Source organism: Poecile atricapillus, chromosome 1 (assembly GCF_030490865.1).
Source record: "Poecile atricapillus isolate bPoeAtr1 chromosome 1, bPoeAtr1.hap1, whole genome shotgun sequence".
In the NCBI taxonomy this organism is placed as follows: domain Eukaryota; kingdom Metazoa; phylum Chordata; class Aves; order Passeriformes; family Paridae; genus Poecile; species Poecile atricapillus.
Window position 1 is genome coordinate 2,843,958 of NC_081249.1, and position 23,526 is coordinate 2,867,483.

General features: G+C 44.1%; 1 protein-coding gene across 2 annotated transcripts in view; it reads left to right on the forward strand.

The window, feature by feature from the left end:
• DYRK1A (dual specificity tyrosine phosphorylation regulated kinase 1A) overlaps positions 1-23,526 on the forward strand; it is a 70,415-nt gene that overhangs the window by 14,822 nt on the left and 32,067 nt on the right. For both annotated transcript variants that reach the window (XM_058859789.1, XM_058859785.1), the window contains exon 2: positions 9,134-9,212. In XM_058859789.1, coding sequence (XP_058715772.1) covers positions 9,203-9,212 — 10 coding nt within the window. In that variant the 5' untranslated portion in view covers positions 9,134-9,202. The remainder of the gene's footprint in view (positions 1-9,133; positions 9,213-23,526) is intronic.

Sequence of the window (23,526 nt, forward strand, 5' to 3'; positions counted from 1 at the left end):
ATGACAAATTCTTTTTGGAGGTATCCATACAGCGATGAAGGCTTGATGAGGAATTCCTGGAGGAAATTCTAAGGAATTTGGGTACATATCAGATTATAGCTAATACATTTTGAGTTTATTTTATTTAACATTAAAGACAATGGCTTTATCTAGGAGAACAAATATTCTGGAGTCTCCAGTGAGCTACCAGGAACTGTATTTTTGGGGTTGAATGTTTGATGAAATCTCTATTCACTATGATAATAAATATACCCAGTAAAGCTTTTGGTGCTTGATCTGCACCCATTGTCTGCACTGGATTTTCTCCCTTGCATCCACATGTTTTTATCACTTGGGTAGGACGCCTGAATTATTCTTGTGGATTATAATACCACTTAAAACGGAGGAATTTGCAGCTTATTACCTCCCCCTGCCTGTATCTCAGTATACCTTGGGATATACCAAGATTTGCTTTAATATTATGCTTAACAGCAGGGATGGATGGAGGCTGAAAAGATAATGCAACAAGACCTTGGAATTGTGAGTCTGAAAAAGGTGTTTTGACTCCATCCCCAGATGATATGAAAATTTCCTGAAGTTCGTTAGTTTATCTCCTTCTTCAATGAGAGTTTTCTAGGTCAGCGGTTCCTTAACCGGGGAATAAGGCCATGGCAAATGCGCTACAGATGGAACGTAAACCCATCCTGAATTATGGGAAGTTAACAAATATTATCCTAGGGATGATTCATATTTAGTCAAAAACGTTTGGAGCTGACAAGGATGTGCGTTCTGAGAAATGGAAGGGCTTGGAGTGAACAATGTGAGGAAAATGTGGGAGCTTTATTTATTCATGTCTTTCATGTAGAGTGAATCTCCCCCTCTGCTCTCGTGAGATCCCACCTGGAATGCTGCTTCCAGCTCTGGGGAGCCCAGCATCAGGGTGTGGAGCTGCTGGAGCGAGTCCAGAGGAGGGACACAGAGATGGTCTGAGCCCTTGGGTTCTGGGGGAGCTGGGAGAGCTGGGGCTGGAGAAGGCTCCAGGGAGAGCTCAGAGCCCTTTCCAAGGACCTGGAAGAGGGACTGAGGACAAGGGCTGGAGCCAGGAGCCAGGGAATGGCTGCCAGTGGCAGAGGGCAGGGCTGGATCTTGGGATCTTGGGCAGGAATTGTTCCCTGGCAGGGTGGGCAGGGGCTGGGATGGAATTGCCAGAGCAGCTGGGGCTGCCCCTGGATCCCTGGCAGTGCCCAAGGCCAGGCTGGACATTGGGAGCTCCTGGGACAGTGGGAGGTGTCCCTGCCATGGCAGGGGTGGCACTGAAGGAGCTTTCAGGTCCTTTCCAAGGCAGGAATTGCAGGAGTGTCAGTTGAGCTGTGGAGCTGTGCAGAGTCAGCAGGAAAGTGGAACAGCAGCGAGGGTTTCCGTGCTGCTGAGCTGCAGCCGTGACTCACGGCTGGGCAGTGCCAGGTGTGGCACAGGGAGGGCTCTGGGAACACAGCAGCCACATCAGCATCACCTTTGGCTTTTGGGAGACTTCAGCATAAAAATAATGATTTTAATGAAAGAATTCAGTTTATTCCCATGGAGTTGAGTGCATTTGATTGTCTTGGATCCTGAGCCCGACCAGTGTTAGTTTTTAAAGCTGATGAACTTCATAGGAGCTGCTGTTTGAAAGTGTATTGAGCAGAGATTTTAAACCTGGTGTTTGTATCCTGACATGTCTGGAGAAAGCTGGAGCTGGTGTGGTGTTCTCCAAGTTAAAAGGAGCTGGAAAAGCAGTTCAGGAGGACCCAGTTATGCCTGTCCAGTCTAAATCTGAATAATGAAAGGCAAAGGTTGTGGCATTGCAGTTGTCAGTGGGAGCTGCCAGAGGGGCAGCATTTAAACAGCAGTTCCTGGTGTGTTTGAAAAGGTCCAAAAGTCCTTAAAAATGCTCCCAAACCTATATATGGCTAAAAAAAAAACCCACTAACCCAAAATCCTATGAATTAGCACCATTTCTGTACAGAGACAACCAGCAGTTACACCTTGGTGTGATTGCTTTTGTGTGTTTAGTTATTTTATTGTGGTTTTTGTTTGATTTTGTTTTGTTTTTTTTTAATTTGGGAGACTAAATCTGTGCCTATCTCCATGTATTCAAATATTTTGGAAACTTTCAAGATTAAAGGTGCTGCAGTACCAGGGCAACAAACATCTACATTGTTGTACTTGAAATAAATAACTTTAAATCTTGGAGAGCAACACCAGAGCTGTCTTCTGCCAAAATGGAGCTGGAGAAATAGTTTATTTCATTTAAACATGGCACAGCAGCTACACAGAATCTTCATAAGTATATAAAGTATTTCTGTTTGTTGTGGTCTGAATAAGGTTGATTTTGGTTTTTCCAGATCTAATCCTGAATGAAAAAGTTCAGGTGGCTGCACCTGAGTCCCCTCCCTTGCCAGGTCTGTGAGAAACAGTTTATAAATAAAGAATACAACAAAAAATGAGAGCAGTAGTAGTGACCACTAAATTGCAAGAATAATCAGCTGCAGTAATATCAAAGTTGTAGTAAAAATCTGTAAATTGAGTGGTTTGGCCACGTTCTGTGGAAACTTGAGGCAGCTTTAGGTGTTCCTGTAATTCTTCCTCCTTTATGGCTCAGAAATTCAGGGAGAAGTAGGAAGGTTGTGCTCTCTTGAGACTTCTGGGTCTGAAGTTCTGAAGTGATGAATGCAATTCTGTAGCAGGGCATGTTTGGCTTTGCATTGCTCAAGTTCTTTTCCCAACCACAAGGAACAGACACAGTTTTTGTACATGGAATTATTTGCCTTGTTGAGGACATCTGTAGGAAAAAAAATACCTGCAGAAAAATCTCAGCTCTGTCAAACATTTTTTATTCCTCTGGATAAACTAATTTACAGCCCTCATGTATGTTTCACTTTGGAATATGACTTTATTCCCATGCTCCTGATACTGCAGGGGATGGGCAGTTCCAGCTGTAGCATCTTTTCCTTTTGTTTGGTGGAGGGAGGGGAATGCAAATCCAGTGGTTTGACTTTTGTCTGACACTATTAAGTGGGTGGAAAAAAGAGTCACACCCCCCTCTAATTGGAGGTTCCTTATAAGGTCAGTGAACTGAAAATATTTGAAGTTTGTGCTTCTGAAATTAATATTTTTAGTCAGTGAGTAAGTAAAGCATCAGATGCAAATTATCTAAAAAATCTCAAGTATTTCAACCTTTATTGTGGGGCTTTTCTTCCCTTCCTCTCCTCCCTGTGTCAGTCTAATTCTTCCTAAAACCACAGGCTTTATTCTGAAGTTCACATGAATTAATGAATATTTAAAAAAACAAATTCTGACTTCTCTGGCTGGATGGGTCAGTTATAAATTTAACATTTCAGTTCCTTCAGTCACCTGGGAAGCAGTACATGTTTGGAAGTGCTGCATTTAATAAATAGACTGCAAAAAATAGTGTATTATAAAAAAACGGTGTGTTATAAATCAGGTATTTTAGAGACTCAAACTGCACTCTGAAATCTTCCTGAATTAATCCTGGTGTGACACCACTGGTGTGTGGGTGATAAAATCACACTCAACTGTATTTTAGGTGGATTTGAGGGTATTTTGACACCACCACTGACCTGAGCAGCCCTGCACATCTGCAGTAGCCCAGCTTAGAGGACTGAACTGGGATTAATAATTGTGATTAGTGATTAATTAATTGTGATCCCCAGTCCCCCCAGTGCAGTTTGCTGAGTGCCCCTGTCCCATTGCAGCAGCAGCAGTGGGAAGGGCAGAGGCTGCTTCACTTCTGCTGCTGCTGCTGGAAAGAAATTCCTGCTCTGCTGCAACTGCAGTTCTGCCTGTGCCAGGTCTGAAATTGGGTGAGAAACTCTGATTTCAGCAAAGCTGCTTCCACAAGCTTTCACACCTCACCGATGGCTTCTTGCATCACGTGGTGTAAATTTAGCATAAGAGTGAAACCAGTCATTCACAGCATCTTCTTTTCAGAGGAACCAGTGCTTGTTGGAACTCTGAAAATCATTTGCAGCACACAAAAAAATCATGGTTGGGCACGTTTTGGTTGAGCTGCGCTTGGTTCGTGAGCATCTCACAAGTCCTGATCTGGAAGTTCCCGGTGCATATTGGATCAGGATCAGGGGTGTGTTGGGGGAAGTCTGCTATAAACTCAGCTTTGCTTGTTGTTGACTTTTCCCCAGTAATGTAGGAAAATGTTCAGTTTCCAAATTTTTAACTTTGTTTTTCAATGTTTAAGAGGAGAAACCTACACCCCATGCTTGAGGGTGAGCTGCCATCAGAAGGTGACTCTGCTCATGGTCCTGTAGAACACACAAAGTCACATGAAGAGAGGTGCTTTATTTATTTTATTTTACTGAATTATGAATTTTAAAACCTAAAGATGGTGAGTTTTAAAACCTTTGCCCAGAGAAGCTGTGGCTGCCCCTGGATCCCTGGAAGTGTCCCAGGCCAGGCTGGACACTGGAGCTTGGAGCAGCCTGGGACAGTGAAAGGTGTCCCTGCCCTGGGATGATCTTTAAGGTTCTTTCCACCCCAAACCATTCCCTGATTCCCTGATTCTGTAGTCTTAAAGCAGTTGCTGTTTCAGTGAAAACATTCAGATAATAAGTGTTCCAGAATCCAATAGAACTTAAGGCTGGAGAAGGGGATCTGTGACTTCTTTGGGAACAGGACAGATGTGATGCTGATCACAAATTAATTACCTTTGCTTTAGTATTCAATATATTTGCTGTGGGTTACATAGGAACCTGCAGGGTGCCTAGAAAGGGCAAGGATATATTAGCTTTTTATGCTGGAATCATAATCTACTTCTAATTTTCTGCAGGTGATTTTGCAGGTGAAGCCCAGTTGTACAAAGCAGAACTCAGTACAGCTTGGCCATTCTTTATCCCTTTTCATTCTTGTGAATTATTCCTTAGATAGATAACCTATGTTGGCCACAAGAGCAGCAATGAATTTGGGTGTGTTTAGCTTTCAGATGTGTGTTAATTTGGACATTAAACACATGGGATTTCCCTGGTAACAAAGCACACTGCATGTGCTGGGTGCTGGCCAAACAATGATTCTGGAATTCCTCAGCTTTGTCCCTCTGGGAAGCTGTCAGTCACTGAGCACCCTGTCAGATTTATTAATCTAATTCCAATTGGATTGATTGTACTTCACATTTCACTGTGCAGTGTTTGAAATAAAACACTGAGTCTGTGTCTTTGAGGAATCTTTTGCTCAGTTTGTCTTATATCAAACCTCATCACTGGTTGCCTCTGCATAATTCAGATGTCTAAATCTATTATATTCCAGTACATTAATAACCCAAATTTCATGGTGGGTACCTCAGGATAATTTTCCTAGTAAATAAATTAAAAAAAAAAAAAATTTGGTTTCTAAGTAAGTATTTATATTTTATGTTGCTAGCAACAGGCCTGCCTGTGTTCACCGAAGGTCAGTGACCTGAATTATGTTCAGCTCTGCCAGCAGTGTGTGTAGTCATGAGAAATGCAGGGGTTTCTCTTTATTCCTCAAGTATGACTTTAAAAATTACAAAATAATCTTTTCACAGAGGAAAAACTTGAACCTGGCTTTGCAAAAAGATTCAATATTGAATCTTATAATACAGTGATCCTGAATAAGGAAGTTTCTCTATGATGGCTTTTAATTAGTAAAATGAAAAAAGCAAACCCCTCCCCAGCAGGCTTCTCTTTTAATTAAATTTTCATGTTAATAATGGTTTTTGCACTTTAACTTTTAGGGGTTTAGAAATAGGATTGCTCTGAACCCAACTTTGATCTGCCATGAATCTATTGACGTGTGTTGGGTATTGAGTTTTGCAGGAAGGAATGGATGCTCCTAAGGAATACAGGGAATAAAGCTTTAATTCTCAGAGGCCAGCAGAGAAACCAGGCTTGGGATGTGAGGAAAAGTCAGAGACGTGACAAAGTTTTGTTATTCAGTGTCACCATCTCCATAATATTGTGGATATAACCTGGACTAGAACGTGCTCAGCATCCTCGGTGTGTGTGACTAAGCCTTGGGATTGCTCATGAGCAGGGAGTGGCTCTGGATGGGGGATCCCATTCCCTGTGCTTGAGGAGATCACAGCAGCCTCGGGTGGGTAGAGAAGAGGAAAACAGCAAACAAAAGCACGAGGTAAAGTTTTAGCACAGATGATTTCTAGGAATTGCTCTCTTTGTTTAAATGAAAGACTTCGGCTTTTATTCTTCTCTTTGCTCAACCACTTTCAATAATTTGCTTTTTAACACCTTTCGTGTCATCTGTTCCTTCCTCTCCTCCTTTATTTCCAATTCACTTCTGTTCTATACCGGTAAGGAGATCAAACTGGGTTCTTGAAGCCCAGTAAATGTTATTACTGAGGGGATTCTTCTAGTAATGATCTTACAGACTGTGTGATGAGTAGGATTTGCTCTTACCTCCTCTTATCATCAATTTATTATCTAAACCAGGAAGCCTTTGTGCAGGCTGCCTGAAAGGCCTTTTGCTTTGAGAACCTGGCAATGACCCAGCTGAACACACTGTCTGACTTTTACCTGCTGCCCCTGTGGGCATTGGGTGCAATTTGGTTGTATCTATTTATAAAAAACCCTAAAATTGTTACCCTTTTATGTTGTGTGTCTGTGCCACTGTTACTGTCACAGCGACTCACTGGCCTTGGGCTCTGCTAAGATTTCAAACCCTTCCTTGGAAAACAGGGCTCCACCTGCTTTTCCACTCTGGAATTCCACAGGAGTTCTCTGGTTCTCCAGGATGGGCTGCTGGAGAGTTGGAAGGAGAATGAAGCTGGGGTGGATCTGTGTTCCTGGGCAGCTCTGAAATGCACCAATGTGTTGATTCCTGTTAATAACCTGTTAATGACTTTCTCACATCAGCAGCTCTTCCCTAGTGTTGGTAGCTCTTAAAGTGTCTTCTAAATTCTAAAATAACTCAGGGCTCTGTGGTTACCTCTGCAGCTGCTTTGGGAGCTGAGCATTCCCGTTGTGGGATGGGCAGGAGACAATGGTTAAACACGATATTTTGGCTGAAAATGGCTCAAACTCTGGTGATAGTTTGAACTGAGCTGGGTTAGGGTTGAAATTGGTCTTGAACTGGTGGCACTGGGAGGGGATCAAGCAGTGGTTGAGCTGCAGGCTGGTAAAGACAAGGGAGTGATGCCTTCAGTCCTGGAGGTGCTGTTGCTGGCAAAGGCTCCCTGTAATCCTGGTGTAAACCCAGAGGAGCTGCAGTTAAAGGGAATAAAGGATATTGGCCAGAGAGAGCTTTCAGAGGTGGGACTGAGGCTCTGCAGCCTTTGGGCACCTCTGTGGGATGGACAAACCTGGTGCTCCAGGACTTGGAGCTGCTGGAGAGAGCCCAGAGGAGGCTCCAGGATGAGCAGAGGGATGGAGCAGCTCTGCTGGCAGGAAAGGCTGGCACAGCTGCCATTGTTCAGCCTGGCCAGGAGAAGCTTTGGGCTGAGCTCAGGGTGGCCTTGCAGGGCCTGAAGGAGCCCCAGGAAAGCTGGAGAGAGACAATTGCCAAGGGCTGCAGGAATTGCCAGGAGCCAGGGAATGGCTTCAAACTGAAAAATTACAATTTTAGGTGGATGTTGGGAAAAAAATCCTTCCCTGGCAGGGTGGTGAGGCCCTGACACAGGTGCCCAAGGCCAGGCTGGACACTGGGGCTGGGAGCAGCTGGGACAGTGGGAGGTGTCCCTGCCATGGCAGGGGTGGCACTGGATGGGCTTTCAGGTCCTTTCCAACCCAAACCACTCTGGAATTCCATTGTTAGCTCATTTACATCAGAGTTTGCTCTTCCTTTCTTTTTACCTGTGGGGTCCCAGGGCTGCCTGTGGGAGGTGTTCACTCAGCACCTGCACCAAACCCTTCCCTCAAACTGAAGTGATTTAGGCATGAGAATGCCCAGTTTGTAGGACCTGGTGTGGCCTCTGCAGTGCTCCTGGCAGCTGTGGATGTGGCAGTGCCATCCCAGGGCTCTGTGGAACTGCAGCCATAAAAAGGCTGTGGGTTCAGGGTGTGGGATGGCCACTTTCAGGGTTTCTCCTTTTTTGGGGTGCACAACATCAAAAATTCACCTGCTCTTAAAACACCAACACAACTGCAACACCTGCTCCTACATGGATCCAAAAAGCAATTCCTTGTCCTCCTGCCCCTTTCTCTTTGGGGTGTGTGACACTGGAGTGGCACAGGGACAAGGCCAGAGTGGTGGCAGGAGGGCAGGCTGTGCCCAGGGTGGGCTGTGCAGGGTTTGAACTCTCATTGTTGGGGGGAAATGGAGCGAACGGCGCCGGTTGCTGCTCAAATTGCAGGGTCTGAGTGCATTTTAGGCTGCTCACACTTGCCTGAAGTTACATATTTCAGGAGGTGTTTAAATAATAATAACTCTCCAATTCCAGCTGGTCAGTAATTTGCAGAGTTCTCTAAAATTCCCAGTAATTCTGTGTGGGTTTGATATTTCCATAGGTTGTAGAGTAGCAATTGGATTGTTGGAGAACAAGTGGAAAACAAATGCTTGAGAAATACTTTGACCAGTCTTAGTTGTGTTTTCGGTTTTAATTTTATTTTTCTGTGTATAATCCTGCTGTTCTTCTTAATTTCTGCTGGAGTTTTCTTCCTGGAAACTCTCTTTATATCTCTGTCTATGGAAAGCACAATTTTATTTCTCTGAGCATAGTTTAATTATTTGCAGCAAGGTGAACCTTACTTGATTTCATCAGGTTATGAGGAGAAATGAACTTTAACATTTAGGAATTTATATGCATTTATAGTTCTATAGCTTGTAGAGTTGGGGAAATCCCAAAGTTCAGTTGTGTTTTAGAAATATTGTCCTGAATTTCTCTGACACATTTAAGGGCTTGGCAAAGATGACAATTTTTTGGTATGATGTTAATTTTGAGATTTATTCAATGCCCAGTTGAAAATTAAGTAATGTCTTAAACATCTTAAATATCTTAAATATCTAAGACCAGATATCAGTGGAAGACAAGTCTTTGTCATGCCTGTTTCTGCTTTTCCTGTTGGAAAACCTCATTTTCTGTTTGGATTTCCTTGGTTTAGCTCAGGGTTGAACTGAGCAGTTGTGGCTGAAGTTTAAGAAGTTTATTCTTTTTTTTTTTTCCCTTTTTCAGTGTTGTTTGCTGCTGGACTCCCCCCGTCCCCACAACCCCGCAGGATGATATGAGACTTGAAAGAAGACGATGCATACAGGTGATTTGATATTTAGAATTCTTACAATGAAAAATGATGAATGTTCTTGATGTGTTTTTTGTTGCTGCTCCATTCCCTGTCACCCCAAATGATGTTGTTCCAACTTAGTAGAATATTTAAGAACCTGCAGAATTTTGAAATCTTTCTTTGCCCTTTCAAAACTCTTCTGCAGCTCGGAAAACTCTTCTTCTTCCAGGAAGAAGAAGGGAATGCTTCTGAAGTTGCCAATTAAATGGACTGGTTGATATTTTAGGAAGTTTTCCCATTTTTTGGCTAATCAAAAATCCTGAAAGTTCCAAGTGTATTTGCAGATTCAATGGCTGATTTTTAGTTTTGCTGGAAATACAGTTCATATTTCGACACGGAAAAACATAAGCAGTAGATATAAAAGAAAATTGAGTTTATCCAAGAGGGTTGGTCTAATTTTTTATACCCAAATGCCTTTATTTCAACCAGATCTTTGGTTTGCTTGTTCAGCTTTAAACCCCAGGAATCCTTAGGGCTGGGGGAAAAAAAAAAGCTGGGCAGATTTCCGTGTGCATCCAGCTCATCTCCTGATTGACAGTTTTCAGTTGCATCAGCTGTTGGTGCATAAACAGCTTTGGAGGGTCTATTTACATGGAGCCTTTGGATTAGGACCAAGATGCTGGAAGTGGAGATTTCATTCCCTGAAAACCAAACATCGCTCATTCCACTCCCATGTTTGTGCGTTGTGTGCTGAAAGCTCAAGTCACAGCAGGTCTAAAGAATTCTAAAATTAGGTTGGGCAAAGAAGAGGAGAAGGGAAAACTTGTCCAAAGGGTTATTTCATTTTCAGATTTCATTTTAAACATCTACATCTAGAGGAGTGGCATTAAATTCTAGAAAACTGATGTCCCATCAGATTTGGGGAGCTCTGTCTAGTAGGCAGTGACAGATTAAAATAGAACCTAAATATTGAGAAAATGTTTTGAAAGCTTTAAAAATACTCATCCCACAACTGAAAGGAGAGATAATGTTATGAAATTGTACCTTATGCATGACAGTGTTTGAAAGAATTCAGTTTCACATTGCAATACATTAATCTGATTTAAAACTTCCAACTTAAGCACTTTCAGTTTTGGTCAGAATTTCTGATGGTGTTGAGCTTGTAGAATTATGAGCTTGCAGAATATAAATGGATACAAGATTTTGAAATTTAAGTGGTAATTCTGTCTCCTGCAGCCCAAATTATTTATTTACAAGTCCCTTGCTAACTACAGCTCAAAAACCAGGACGAAGACCTTTATGCCTCTGATGTGTTAGAAGTTAGAAAAGTCATATTTATTTGCATTTTCTCTTTATTGGGAGAGGCAGGCTTGGTGTGCTGAAGTTCTGAGAATGAACAAGGTTTGCAGGCCTTAAAAAGAGACCCTGCCCTGTGATAATTTTGTGGTGCAGTGACAGGAGGAGTCATTTGGTGACTGCTGAACTCAGTCTCAAGTTCAAAGTAGCTGGGGAAAGCTCAGGCTGAAAACTGAAAGGTTTTGTGGTTCTTGAGGATGGCTCACTTGCATTTTCAAGAATGTTTCTTGAGGGTGATTGATCAGAGGTGCCTGGTAATGTCTAAACTACCTTTGGTTAAAGGGGGGAAGCTTCTAAGGGTCAATCAAATCTTTGTTTTAATGAGCTTCACTTCATTGTCCTGGAAGCTGCTCTAAAGCCCTACCATTAACCACAGCAGAACTGGGGAAACAATCCCCTGAAGAAGATTTTTTCACTTCTACCATGGAATACTTTAGTTTTAGATCATCACTTAAGCTAAAAACACAGAAATGTATTAAGGTCCACTGCTTAAAAAAAAAAAAAAAAAAAAGGTGAAAATTTGAAGAAATGGGGATATTAAATGCTGTTTTCCAGTTTGATTCACCAGGAAAACAATCTTACACCACGCTGAAATTCTCTTTTTGCCCTGTACAATATGTGGGACACCGAGAAAAAGGGCACTTTAAGGTGCAGTTTGGAGAACTGAAAGATGTTCAATAATTTTATCAATGATCTGGAGCAGGGGATCAAGTGCAACCTCTGTCAATTTGTGGGCAACACCAGTTTGGGCAGGAGTGTGGATCTGGAGAGTGGGAAGGCTCCACAGAGGGATCAGGACAGGCTGGATCCATGGGATGAGGCCAATGGTGTGAGGCCAAGGGCTGGTCCTGCCTTTGGGTCACAACAGCCCCCCGGAGCTCTGGGCTGGGCAGAGGGGCTGGAAAAGCTGGAAAAGCCCTGGGGGTGCCGGTGCCAGGGGCTGGACACGAGCCCAGGGGTGCCCAGGTGGGCAAGAGGCCACTGGCCCCTGGGCTGGGTGAGGAATTGTGTGTCCAGCAGGAGCAGGGCAGAGATTGTCCCTCTGTGCTGGCTCTGAGAGGCCCCTCCAGGGCTGGCTCCAGTTGTGGCTGGTGCAGGAGAGCCCTGGAGGGGCTGGAGCGTGTCCAGGGCAGGGAACGGAGCTGGGAAGGGTCTGGAGCCCCAGGAGGGGCTGAGGGAGCTGGGAAAGGGGCTCAGCCTGGAGCAAAGGAGGCTCAGGGGGCCCTTGTGGCTCTGCACAAGTCCCTGGCAGGAGGGGACAGCCGGGGGGGTCGGGCTCTGCTGCCAGGGAACAGGGACAGGAGGAGAGCTCAGGCCTCAGGCTGGGCCAGGGGAGGCTCAGGGTGGACAGCAGCAGGAATTTGCCCATGGAAAGGGAGCTCAGGCCTTGGCAGGGGCTGCCCAGGGAAGTGCTGGAATCACCATCCTGGGAAATGTTCAGAAACCTGTGGATGTGGCACTTGAGTTCATGGTCTAGAGATGGACTGGACAGAGTTGGGGTAGTGGTTGGACTTTGATGGTCTTAGAGGTGTTTTCCAGCCTTAATGATTCTCTGATTCTGTGTTTACTTGTGGATTTTTTAGGATCTGTTCTGCTTTTCCCTGAAACACTGCAATAAGCAAAGCTGGGGTTCAGCTCCTTATAGGAAAAACCAAATTTGTATTTCAGTCATGTTGTGTTAACACAGGTAACACCTTAGAATTTGATTTGTGATTAAAAAGTATTTTCAGAATGGGAATTTTTCACCTCTTTGTCCCTTGCAAGTCTCTCCAGGACCTTTTGGGAAAGCAAGGAACCAAACACTTCTGGGTGTAGTTAGGCTGGTGGTCAATCCTCCTACCCATATTCACTTTTCATGGTGTGGTGACATCAAATCTGGGATTGTGCTGGGTTCCTACAAGCAGGAATTCATTTGTGTTTAAAAGTTGCTGTTTCCAGAGTTACTGCTGCACCTTGTCCTGCTCCTGTGTAACTCAGTGGTTGGTTGGTCTTTTTTCTTTCCTCTTTTTTATGGAGATTCCTTATCAAAATAATTTGGTTTCATAACAGCTTTCTGGGTTTGACTTTTGTAGTTATGCTGGAGCCTAAGGAATATGGATCTAAAAATACTGAGTTGTCTGATTTTTAAGCTTTTGAAGAGCTCAAAGCTTCTTTTTGTAACCTTTGTAAGAAAACAGAGTAACATAATGGTTACAGCAAATCATTCTCATCAGGGTGGAATTACCTTGGATGCACCAGAGATGTTGAGAACCAAGGAAATGTGATAATGGTGTAGTCAAATTTGATAAGACATTGGAGGTGCTCATATTGCTCTTAACTTTAAAGAAATGGTCATTTTTGTAAAAGAAAAAAATAAAGCCAATCCAACACTTTTCCAATAAGGATACTGCAAGGGTAATTAAATAATCAATTCATTCTCACACAGATACCTGTCCTCCCCCAGCTGTATTCCTTATTAAAATATAACAAACCCAGAGGAAGGATTTCTGGGAAGTTCCTGGATTGGGTTGAGTTTAGGGCCTACAAGTGTCCAGGTGTTTATTTTACGAAGTGGAAATGGAGAATTGGCTCTCACATCTCCAATTTCATATTTTAGTTGTTGATTTCATTGAGCCTGTAGCTATTTTAAAGATGTTTTTATATGTCAGTAGTAAAAAACACACAAAGCAAAGCAGTTTTGTGCAGCCAAAACAAAACGTGTCCATGGTGCTGTGTTTGGAGCTCACCTGTGTTACCTGAACTGCTTCAGTCACAGCCACTGGAAGTTTTAGCAGGAAAATCCAGAAAATTCCTGGGCCAGCAGCATGTTTTCCCTCCCCTGGATGTTCCTGTGGCAGTGGAGATGCTGGCCCTGGCTCTGCTGAGGTCATTGCACACCTGGAGGGTCCCTTGGGAGGTGGAAGTTGGTGGCAGAAAAGGAGGCTTGGAAAGAGCAGAGAAGTTCCAGGTGCTGATGCCCTCCTGGGGCACAGTGTGGCTCCCACGGGTTTTGTTTCTGGTGGAGAACTGGTTCCAGTTGGATTCTGTCCAGCTGGATCTTCCCATGGAGTTTTTGGTGGATATTCAGCTCCTGGCTGAGCAGATCAGCACAAGTTTGCCATAACCAGAAGACACCACAAAAATCATGTCTGAGACAAAGCTGCTCTTTCAGAGGGAAGTTGGGAAGCAGCTCATGAGGGCTTGGATATTCCCAGGGCTAACTCCTGGTTTTCCAGGGATAAATCCCTTTGCAGCAGGGCTTGGTGCTGGTTTGGGGAGTTTTTGTGTGAAAGCAGTGGGGAAGGGCGGCGCTCCTCAGACTGAAAGTGGAAGTTCTGCTTTTCAGAGATGGAGTCATTGACCTCAATGAATGATAACCTTGAAGTCAACAGACTAAATTAATGCTCTACTTTCTGTATTTGAGAGCAGCAATGTGAAAACCTGGACAGCTAAAGTTAGATTCCTGCATCCATATTTAAAAAGAAGTTGCCTATTTAAAAGAAAAGGGTTTTTTTGGTTTTTTTTTTTTCCCCTCCTCCAGAATGGTTCAGTACCTGTGATATTGAAAATTGAAGTTTTCAGCCTCAGCCCCCATGTAAGACGAAATAAAAATCTTCTTCCAGGATTTTGGCATGGCATTACAGGCCAGTGGAGGATGCTGCTTTCCTTATTCAGGAACAGACCACAGCATCTAAACCAGAAAATCTTTACATGCTGCAGTTCTTATATATAGTTTTAATATTCTGGAAAAGTAATTTCTATTTGTTTTTCCTCCCAATACATGTGACCCTCTTTTAAAAACCTTTTGAGGTAACTTTCAATGAAGTTTTAAGTTGTGAGGAGATTTCTTTATTGCAAGGCTGAAATTTATTTCTGTTGCTGATTTCTAAGAGCAGAGAAAAAAATCGATTTTGAACAAAACCAAATTAAAATTCAGATCAAAAATTGCAATAATAACTATTAAATGTTTTTCCCCATTTCCTGAATGATTGGTCAGTTCACTGAGAACACCTGAGGTCTGTAATGAACATAACACTGCAGAGTCTTTCCTGCAGCCTTTAAACTCAGTGTTCAGTGTGTGAACAGAAAGGAAAGGTTCTCTTGGCAGCAATGGGATGGTGAGACTGAGTTTGGAGTTGCCCACGGAGTCTCGGAATTGTGCCTTGTCCCAGGATTGTCACCAGGGCTCAGGTGGCTCCTGGCAGTGGCCCTGTCTTGTGCATCCCATTTTGTGTCCTGTTTCTGCTGCTTTTGGCAGCAAATGTTCCTGGGTTGGCCCTGCTGGCCTGGGTTGGGAGGGTTTGGAATGAGGGGGGTGTTGAAGGGAATCTCAGCCCTGTGCTCCAGGGAAAGGCTGGTGGTTCATATCCACAGGGAATTTCTTCCCATGGGCAGCACCGGTGTGGGAGCTTTTGCAGCTCTCCAAGAATCACACCTGAAATGGGTGCTCCTGAAGGACCTCCCAGGGTGCAGATCTGCACCCAGCAGCACTTCATGGCTATTCCATGGAATTCCTGAGGCTGGAAAAGCCCTCCCAGCCCATGGAGTCCCAGCTGTGCCCGATGCCCACCTTGTCCCCAGGGCAGAGCCCTGAGTGCCACGTCCAGGTGACACCTCCAGGGATGGGCACTGCAAAGCTCCCTGGGCAGCCCCTGCCAAGGCCTGAGCTCCCTTTCTGGAAACACAACACCCAAAATTCATCATCACTGGACAAGCTTGATTTAAAATGGTACCACTTCAGTTCCTGAGTGTATTCTGTGTGAATCCATAAACAGGGCAGCTAATGTGTGTAGGAGGCATCCTTCATAAATCATGGAACCAGGTGGAAATGACCTCTTCCCCCCATCCCTAAAGTTCTGTTCCTTTGGGGTTAGGTTTTAAAATATAGACAGATATCATAGGATGGCTTTCTTAGCAGCCAGGCCTGAGTAGTTCTTGGTAAGGATTCCATTTATAATACTTCATCAGGCAAGTGGAAGCAAAAACTGGGCAAATATTGTTCCTAAATCTTGCTGAAATTGGACATTCTGACTTGTAAGATTTATATTTCTCTTCTTCTAGTCAGGCTGGTGCTTCCTGTTCAATTCAACTTGTGATCCAGGTATTTAATGTTTCTATCAAACGCTGGTGCAGGCAGTGGTGCCCAGATGTGTTTGCTTGATGCCTAACTGGGGCCAAGGTGGTGGATTCCCAGCTTTCCAGAGCAGCACAGGATATGCTCAGCTTGATGCCAGAGTTTTTCCCTGGTTATACACAGGGCAGTAAGTTCCTCTCCCCAGGTTTTACCAGGGTTTTCATGTCTCAGTGTGCAATCAGCTATCCATGGATTGCTGGGATATTTCCATCAGGCAGCTTCAGGACACATTTGTCAGCCCTCTGATGTCACTGGGTGCAGCTCAGGCGTCACCTGAGCGGGTCTGGTTAAACCCTGCTGGATTTAGAAACACAATTAAGCTTGGAAAATGTAAAACTGGGGATGTTTCACTCTCACATTTCTGTGGTGACGCCACAGTCTCAAAACCACATTTGTTGATAAGCTGTTAAGGACAGAGATTAGATTACAGAGCAAGAAACACCATTTGTTTCTAGCAGTGACACATCAGATTTAAGGTTCTGACCTTCCAGTTGGCCTGGGAAGAGCAGGGAATACCCAGCCCAGCATGGATCCATCATCCCAAGGGAAAAGCCTGGTTCCTGAGGCTCAGCACTCACTGACACTCACACCTAACCCCTGGTGACTTCTGGCTGAGTTTAAATCCCAGAGTATCTTTGGGGACCTAGATTTGAGTTTATTGCACACAGAGCCAGCTGTTGAACATTTTTGCTGGAAAGGTGGAACAGGTGGCAGCAGTTTTGTTCCAGACTGAGAAAAGAGATTTGTTCTTGGTTTCCTCCTTCCCCTGTTGGTGCTGGCATTTTCCTAACAAACTGGTTATTGCAAATCCCTTAAAAAACTGGGGATACAAGCAGAGAGCAGAGTATGGTTAATGGTTTACTGGTTAATTCTGGATCTTCTGACTGGTTTCTTTTTGTGCATACTCTTAACTTCTCCTTCATCTCATTGAATCCATTGAATTCCAGAGAATCCAACCTCAAGCTTGCTAAACCATCCAACACTTCACTTTTTCTTTGCTAAAATCACAGAAAATTTTAATATTTGAGCATCTTGCCCATTTGAGCTCAGTATTTCGGGGTGAACTTGCCACTTGTTTGTGCTCCCTCAGGTGTGATGGAGAGGGATCAGCAGATGTGCTGTGCCAGGAAATAAACAGAAGGATGATGTTTGTAAAGGTGGATGAAGTTGGTTTCATTTTTACCTGGTTTTGTAGGCAGTGAGGCCTTTAAATAGAGAAAATATTTAATACTGTGATTAAAGTTCACAATTCCTCAGAATTGCCCTGCCACTCCAGAGAAATAAACTGTTTCTGGCAATATATGGAGATTTAAACATGTTTTTTTTAGCTTAGCTGTAATAGGACTGACATCTTCATTCTCCTCCAAGGTCCTGAAGATGCCAAAAAGGAACGAACAAAAGGTTCTCCAAGATTTTGTATATCGGTAAAAGTCTCTATGATTTCAGCTGCCATATTAATGTGAGTTCTGACTTGCTGTTAATGCTTCTCAGTACATCAGATCCTTCTCCATGAGATGGGTTGAATATAAAACTGGTTTTATCTTCATGTAGGTATGCAATAATGGCTTACATATATTATATTAGCTTATAAAATATAAAATAAATTAAACCCCCTCCCCAAATAGATTTACCAAGTTTTGTACCTTCCAATAATCCAGAGGCTCTGTGCTAGTTGGGAATAAAAGTGGGAATTAGGCCCTTTGAAATATTTCACTTACTGAAGTTTAGCAAAATACCTGAAAGGCAGCAGATGTCCATCATAATTCCATTTACAGCTTCACTTCAGGTGTATTCCAGATGTTCATGGTAGGCCCTGTGTTAGGCCCTTAATGACTGTGTAAAAAAGCAGCAATCTGGTAATTGATTTATTCTTGTTTCTTAAGTTAGATCTTCCTAAAACTTCAGCTGTAAAATCAAGTCATCATTTCCCAGTGCTGAGTAATTCCTGGAGACTTCCCTGAGTCCAGTGATGGATCCACAGTGTGGAGTTCAAGGATATTTCTGGTGCTTAGGCTCAGAAAGGGATGTAAATAAGGCAGTGTTTCTTTTTAGCCTTAAATGTTCACATCTCTGGAGTTTTCTCCAAAATTCAGTTTTTCAAGATTGGCTTGCTGAGGTCATGGAATCCCAGAATGGGTTGGATTGAAGGAGTTTAAAAATCATCTCATTCCAACCCCCTGCCATGGCAGGGACACCTCCCACTGTCCCAGCTGCTCCCAATGTCCAGCCTGGCCTTGGGCATCCAGGGGCAGCCACAGCTGCTCTGGGCAAACTGAGAAGGAAAGTTAAAGGAAAACCTTAATCCCAGCATTAAGATAATTGTAATAAATAAATAACTGTAAAAAAAACCCCAAACCACAAGTTACTCCTGTGTGCTTTAATTTAGACCAGTTTGTGATGATCTTGTGGTTTGTCATTGGTGATCCTCAGAATCAACTGATTATTCCTCACCTTTAATGTCCCTGGGCAGGTGTTTGATAAGAGCACAAACCTCCTAAGGAAAAGGGTCAGAGCCCAAAATCTGGAGGTGAGCAGTGCAGTTATTGGCCGATGCTTTTGACGTGTTTTCCTTTCTTTACACGGCAGGATTTTCCAAAAGCCGGTTCACAGCTGAGCCTCTCCCGCTTTGCCATTTTCACTGATTGGAAGGAGGCTGTCTCAAGGAAGAGACTTGGTTTGTAAACTGTGCCAGCAGAGAGCTGCAGGAGCAGATGTGGGCAGAGGAGATTTCAGAGCACCAATTCCCAGACAAAAAGAGCTGTTTCCCTGTCAGTACATGGAGCATTCCCAGCCTCCAGAGCCCATCCCATGGAGCAGCTCACACTTGTGCTGTTCCCTGTCCTGGCTGCCTGCTGGGAAGGATTCCTGGGATATGCTGGATCCAGGGGTACTCAGCTGCTGCCTCCATGCTTCCTCAGCTATCAGTTCCACCGTTGTCCTTAAATCCTTCTCTCCTTCTCTTTGGACTTATGATGTCTTGGGAGAAAATTGCTTTTTTTCCCCTCTTGTCAAAGCAAAAAACCCCAGGGTTGTTCTATCTTTTGTTATATATACATAATATATAAATATATATATAGAAATATAACTTCTTTTTTCCTGACCTGCAGCTGCAGGAATATTCCTTTGCTTCCTTCTCCCTTACAAAGCCTGGGAGAATTTCCTGTTGCTTTCCTACGAAAGTTCAGCTTTTCTTCCATCTTCTGAGAAATTTTATCTGTAAAGTCCTTCTTGTCCTCTGGCTTGGGCTGACTTCATGGGCTTCAGGAGTCTTCATGGCTTCTCTTGTGAAGAAAAGAGATTTTCCTCAGTAAAAAGAGGCTGTTTCACACCCAAATCAATGGGTCAGTTTTCAAGTTAGGATTCTGCACCTTCAGCTTAAATTCTGTGTTCAGCTTTGTTTTCCAACAAAGATTCTGGTAGCAAAAGGCCCCAGGCAATGACTGTTTGGATCCTGAGAAAGGCAAAAAGTAGTTGTTGTGTTTTTTGTTTGTTTGGTGTTTTCTTTTATGTCTGGAGGCATGTGGAGCTCCAGGGGAAGGCAAGAAGCGCAACTTCATTTTTTCTTGGGAGAAATCCAGGCTCTATAGGCTGCCATCCAAATGCAAAAATTCTGACACTTCTCTGCTCAGAAAAAGTGCCACCAAAACGGAGCCAGCTGAATACTCCACTTCTTCAATAGAAGGCAGTTTCCTTAAATAGAATTTGGGAGCTAACTTCGTCTGGAGCAGGGATTTGGGTTCAAAACACTTCCAGATCCGTAGTGACGTCTTTTCACTTGAAGTTTTTCGCTCTGGCTGCAGGTATTTGAGTAAACACTCAGTGGATATTCAGACACCTGAGGAATCATTTGTGTCCTGTAATTCCATGAATTGTAGCCTGTACAACATGAATGAAAAATCTGCTTCACCTTTTTTTTCCTGGGGAAGGGTTGGTAGGGAGGAGAAGGGAATTCATGCTTTCGTAGAATCACGGAATGATTTGGGTTGGAAGGGACCTTAAAACTCATCCCATTCCCATCCCCTTCCACACCTTCCACAATCCCAGGTTTTTCCAAGCCCCAGTGTCCAACCTGGCCTTGGACACTTGCAGGGATGTGACATCCACAGCTTCTCTGGACAACCTGTGCCCCATCCTCACAGGGACTGACTCCTTCCCTACAAATGCCCTTTGCACAGATGCACCTGCTCAGTATTTGCAGATTGGTCACAGGATTTAATTTTTTGTCACACTTTCTCCCATGGATCCCAGTTTATTAGCAGTATCTTTTTGCCATCAAAAATCCACATTATCCTCGATAATAGATTAGCAGTAGCTTCGTTTTCCCAAGAAGCTGCCCTAACCCATTAGGAAGATGGTTAATCTCCCTCCTGCATAAGCCTTTTGATCAATTTAGAGAAAAGTGAATCGGTGTCTTCTGAGCAAGTCTGGGTAGCAGCCACTTAAACAAAGCGATTTGGGCTCCTTTCAACATCAGCTCCTAATGAATCGTCGGAATTTCATCAAAGACCAGGTAATTAGGCAGGTACTGCACCTTTGGATTAATGGCACCTCTGACAGAGGCCTGGCTTTCCTCATTCAAAGATAGGAACTGATCAGTTTTGGAGAACAAGAAATGCCTCAGGAAGTTTTTGGAAACATCTGGACAAGATGCTCCATGGAGAAGCATCGCTGTGCTCAGCTTTGGAGTGCTGGGGAGTCTTTTCTCCAGCCCTTTCTGGGATAACTCAGCACAGTTACAAGACATAATCTAAATAAAGGTTGAAAAAATCAAATCTGAAGCTTAAATTCTAAACTAACTTTTTCACCCAATGACTTAAGAAAACTCTCTCTCTAATTTGCACACTCACACTTTTAGCTTTTCTAACTTTAACAGTTGTTTTCATGTATCACCATAAAAACATGCTCATAAATTTCATGTTGTATGAAATTCAGTGTTCTCCTGGATCTCAGAGCTCAGCATCAGAGACAAGGGCACACAGTCTGTGTTTCAGGGAAGGGACAAGCACAGGAAATTCCAGGTGTGACTCTGTGCCTAATGCACTTCTGGCCCTTGGGAATGAAATCCTGTGAGCTGGGAACACAAAATTACCGTGGTGTCTGAGCTTTCCATGGAACAGGAGGCTCTGCTCACAGGGAACAAGGAAGGACAAGAGGAAAAGGCCTCAAGCTGTGCCAGGAGATGCTTGGGTTGGACACCAGGAGGAATTTCTTAACTGAAAGATGTGGAACATTGGTGTTCAAGATCATCCAGTCTCAGCATCACCCCAAACCCTGTCCCCAAGGGCCACCACATCCAGACTCCTCCTGAACACTCCCAGTCAGTGACTCCAAACCTCCCTGGGTACCTCATTCCCATGCCTGACCACTCTTGCATGGAAAGTTTTTCCTGATATCCAGTCAGAACCTCCCCTGGCAAAATCATTTCATCCTTGATGATGTTTTGAAACACTGGAGTATTGGCTAAAGGGTCAATGCCATCACCCTCTGAAGGGTCTGCTGTGCTTTCCTCTCACAAATGATGGCAAAGACAATTTCCCACCTCTGTCCACTTGTTGGGAAGTCTCTCCTTACCCTTTGTGGGGCAGAAAAAGAAGGGAAATCCTCTCTGGCACCTTCTGCTCGGACACGGTCGGGCTCTCTGGAGCTGTTAAGAAATCACAGCAATCCCACAAATTGCAGAAGAAGTCTTGAGGAGCTGTGTGAGCTTGAGTGACATTTGGAAGCAGTTCTGTGCTCGCTTGGCCAGCGAGCCAGAGAACACCACCGTGGTGCTCTCAACCCAGATGCTTTGGCAGAGCACAGCCTTGAGTGTCACCACTGCTTGGCAGAACAACTGGTGCTGCAAAACAGGAGCAGGTGCTTTGGGCTTTTGCTGCTCCTTCTCCACCAGGGCCCTGCTTTCTGCAGTGGGTTTGGAGCACAAGAAACAATATTGCTCTTTCTTTCTCATAAAGCTTTTAAACTCTTCCATGGACTTGGTAAAAGTTGGGTTCCATGGCAGTGATGAGAATGATGAGTTACACAGCTCTTGTTGGCTTTTATGAACATCTTAGAGGTGGCAGATCCTGGGCTTGTTTCGTTCTTTCTCCTCCAAGTTCATGGAATCATGGAATGATTTGGGTTGGAAGGGACCTTAAAGCTCATCCAGTTCCACTCCTGCCATGGGCAGGGACACCTTTGACTGTCCCAGGTTGCTCCAAGCCCCATCCAGCCTGGCCTTGGACACTTCCAGGGATCCAAGGGCAGACACAAATTCTGGGCAGCCTAAAGTCCCATTACCTTGAGCACTTGCTTGATAATTGATGATGTGGGGCTGGGGGTGGCATTTCTTTTGGGGTGACATTTCTTTGGGGTGACATTTCTTTGGGGTGACATTTCTTTTGGGGTGACATTTCTTTGGGGTGACATTTCTTTTGGGGTGACATTTCTTTGCACCCCTTCTCAATCATCTCTTCCCACCACAGCCTCACACAGCCCTCACAGTTTTCACTCATGGCAGGAGGGCATTTCCAACTTCTTCCCTCTTCTTCAGGGCAGTCAGGCTGTTCAGGGACTCTTCCTCACGTGTGTGTGCAGAGTCCTGACTGTGCCATGCGTGGAGCTGGCTGTTCTGTACCCTGAGAACTCTTTTAAAACTTCAATGCTGAGGCTTTGAAGCTCTCTGATAGCTCAACTTTTAAGTAAAGAGTTTGTGTGTTATTATTTCACTTTTCTTGACTTGCAGTGACTTCACCCTCGGTGACATGACTTTGTAGGAGGTCGTGGTTCCTTTGCATTGCAGGACAGTTGTGTCTGGTGCCTGTAAATGTGATGTTCACAGTGTCCTCAGGAACTGGGAACATTCCCTGAGCAGGCCAGGGCACAGTTTTCTTTGAATTAAAAGCATTTAGGGGTTAGAACTTCATTAACATTTCTGCTATGAACAGGACTTGGGGTGATCTTTTCCCAGAACACAGTTCTGGGAAGCTGAACCTTGAAGAATTTATTGTGTTTGGTGTTTAGATTCTATAAATAATCTTCCTTCATCACCTTTCCTTGGAAACTAAGTCTCTTTCCTCAGGTGGAATGCTTCCTCTCTGGAGGTGGGGAACCCAAATCTAATACCAAACCATGGCAAATTACCCAGTCAGCTTTTCCTTGGTGTAGTTTATAGATCCTTCAGGAAATGCTGGGATGATTCCTTCCCTCCCTGAACCCTTTGGAAGTCACCTGCTTTTTTTTGGTGGCCAGGGTACATCACTTCCCACATGGATGCTGCAGCTGCAGGTGACAGGCAGCTCTCAGGAGCTGACATTCCAGAAAAACCAGAGCCTAATGGAAGGAAATGTTCCAGCTGAAACAGGGTGACTTTGGTTTATGCATCTTCCATGACGTCCCTGCAGGGACTTTTCTTGGAAAGGAGGAGCCCAGTCACAGCAAATGGGAGTTTTTGTAAGCTGGGAATCACATTTATGGAGATCAGCTGAAGGAAAGCAGGGTTAGATGCTGGATCTTGGGCAGGAATTGTTCCCTGGCAGGGTGGGCAGGGGCTGGGATGGAATTGCCAGAGCAGCTGGGGCTGCCCCTGGATCCCTGGCAGTGCCCAAGGCCAGGCTGGACATTGGGAGCTCCTGGGACAGTGGGAGGTGTCCCTGCCCATGGGGGTGCCCAGGGGTGGCACTGGGTAATTTTTGAGATCCCTTCCAACCCATTCTAGGATTTTATAAGATGCAGAAAAATTTATTTTTTAAAATTTGCACAACTCTGATACTTGGGTAATGTTCTCATCGTTATTTATTAACTCCTTAGTTTATGCTGGAAACAGTAAAGCCTTAGAAAGAAAAATGCAAGTTACACTTCAAAAATAATTCTCTTAAATCACAGTATTATCCTAAATGA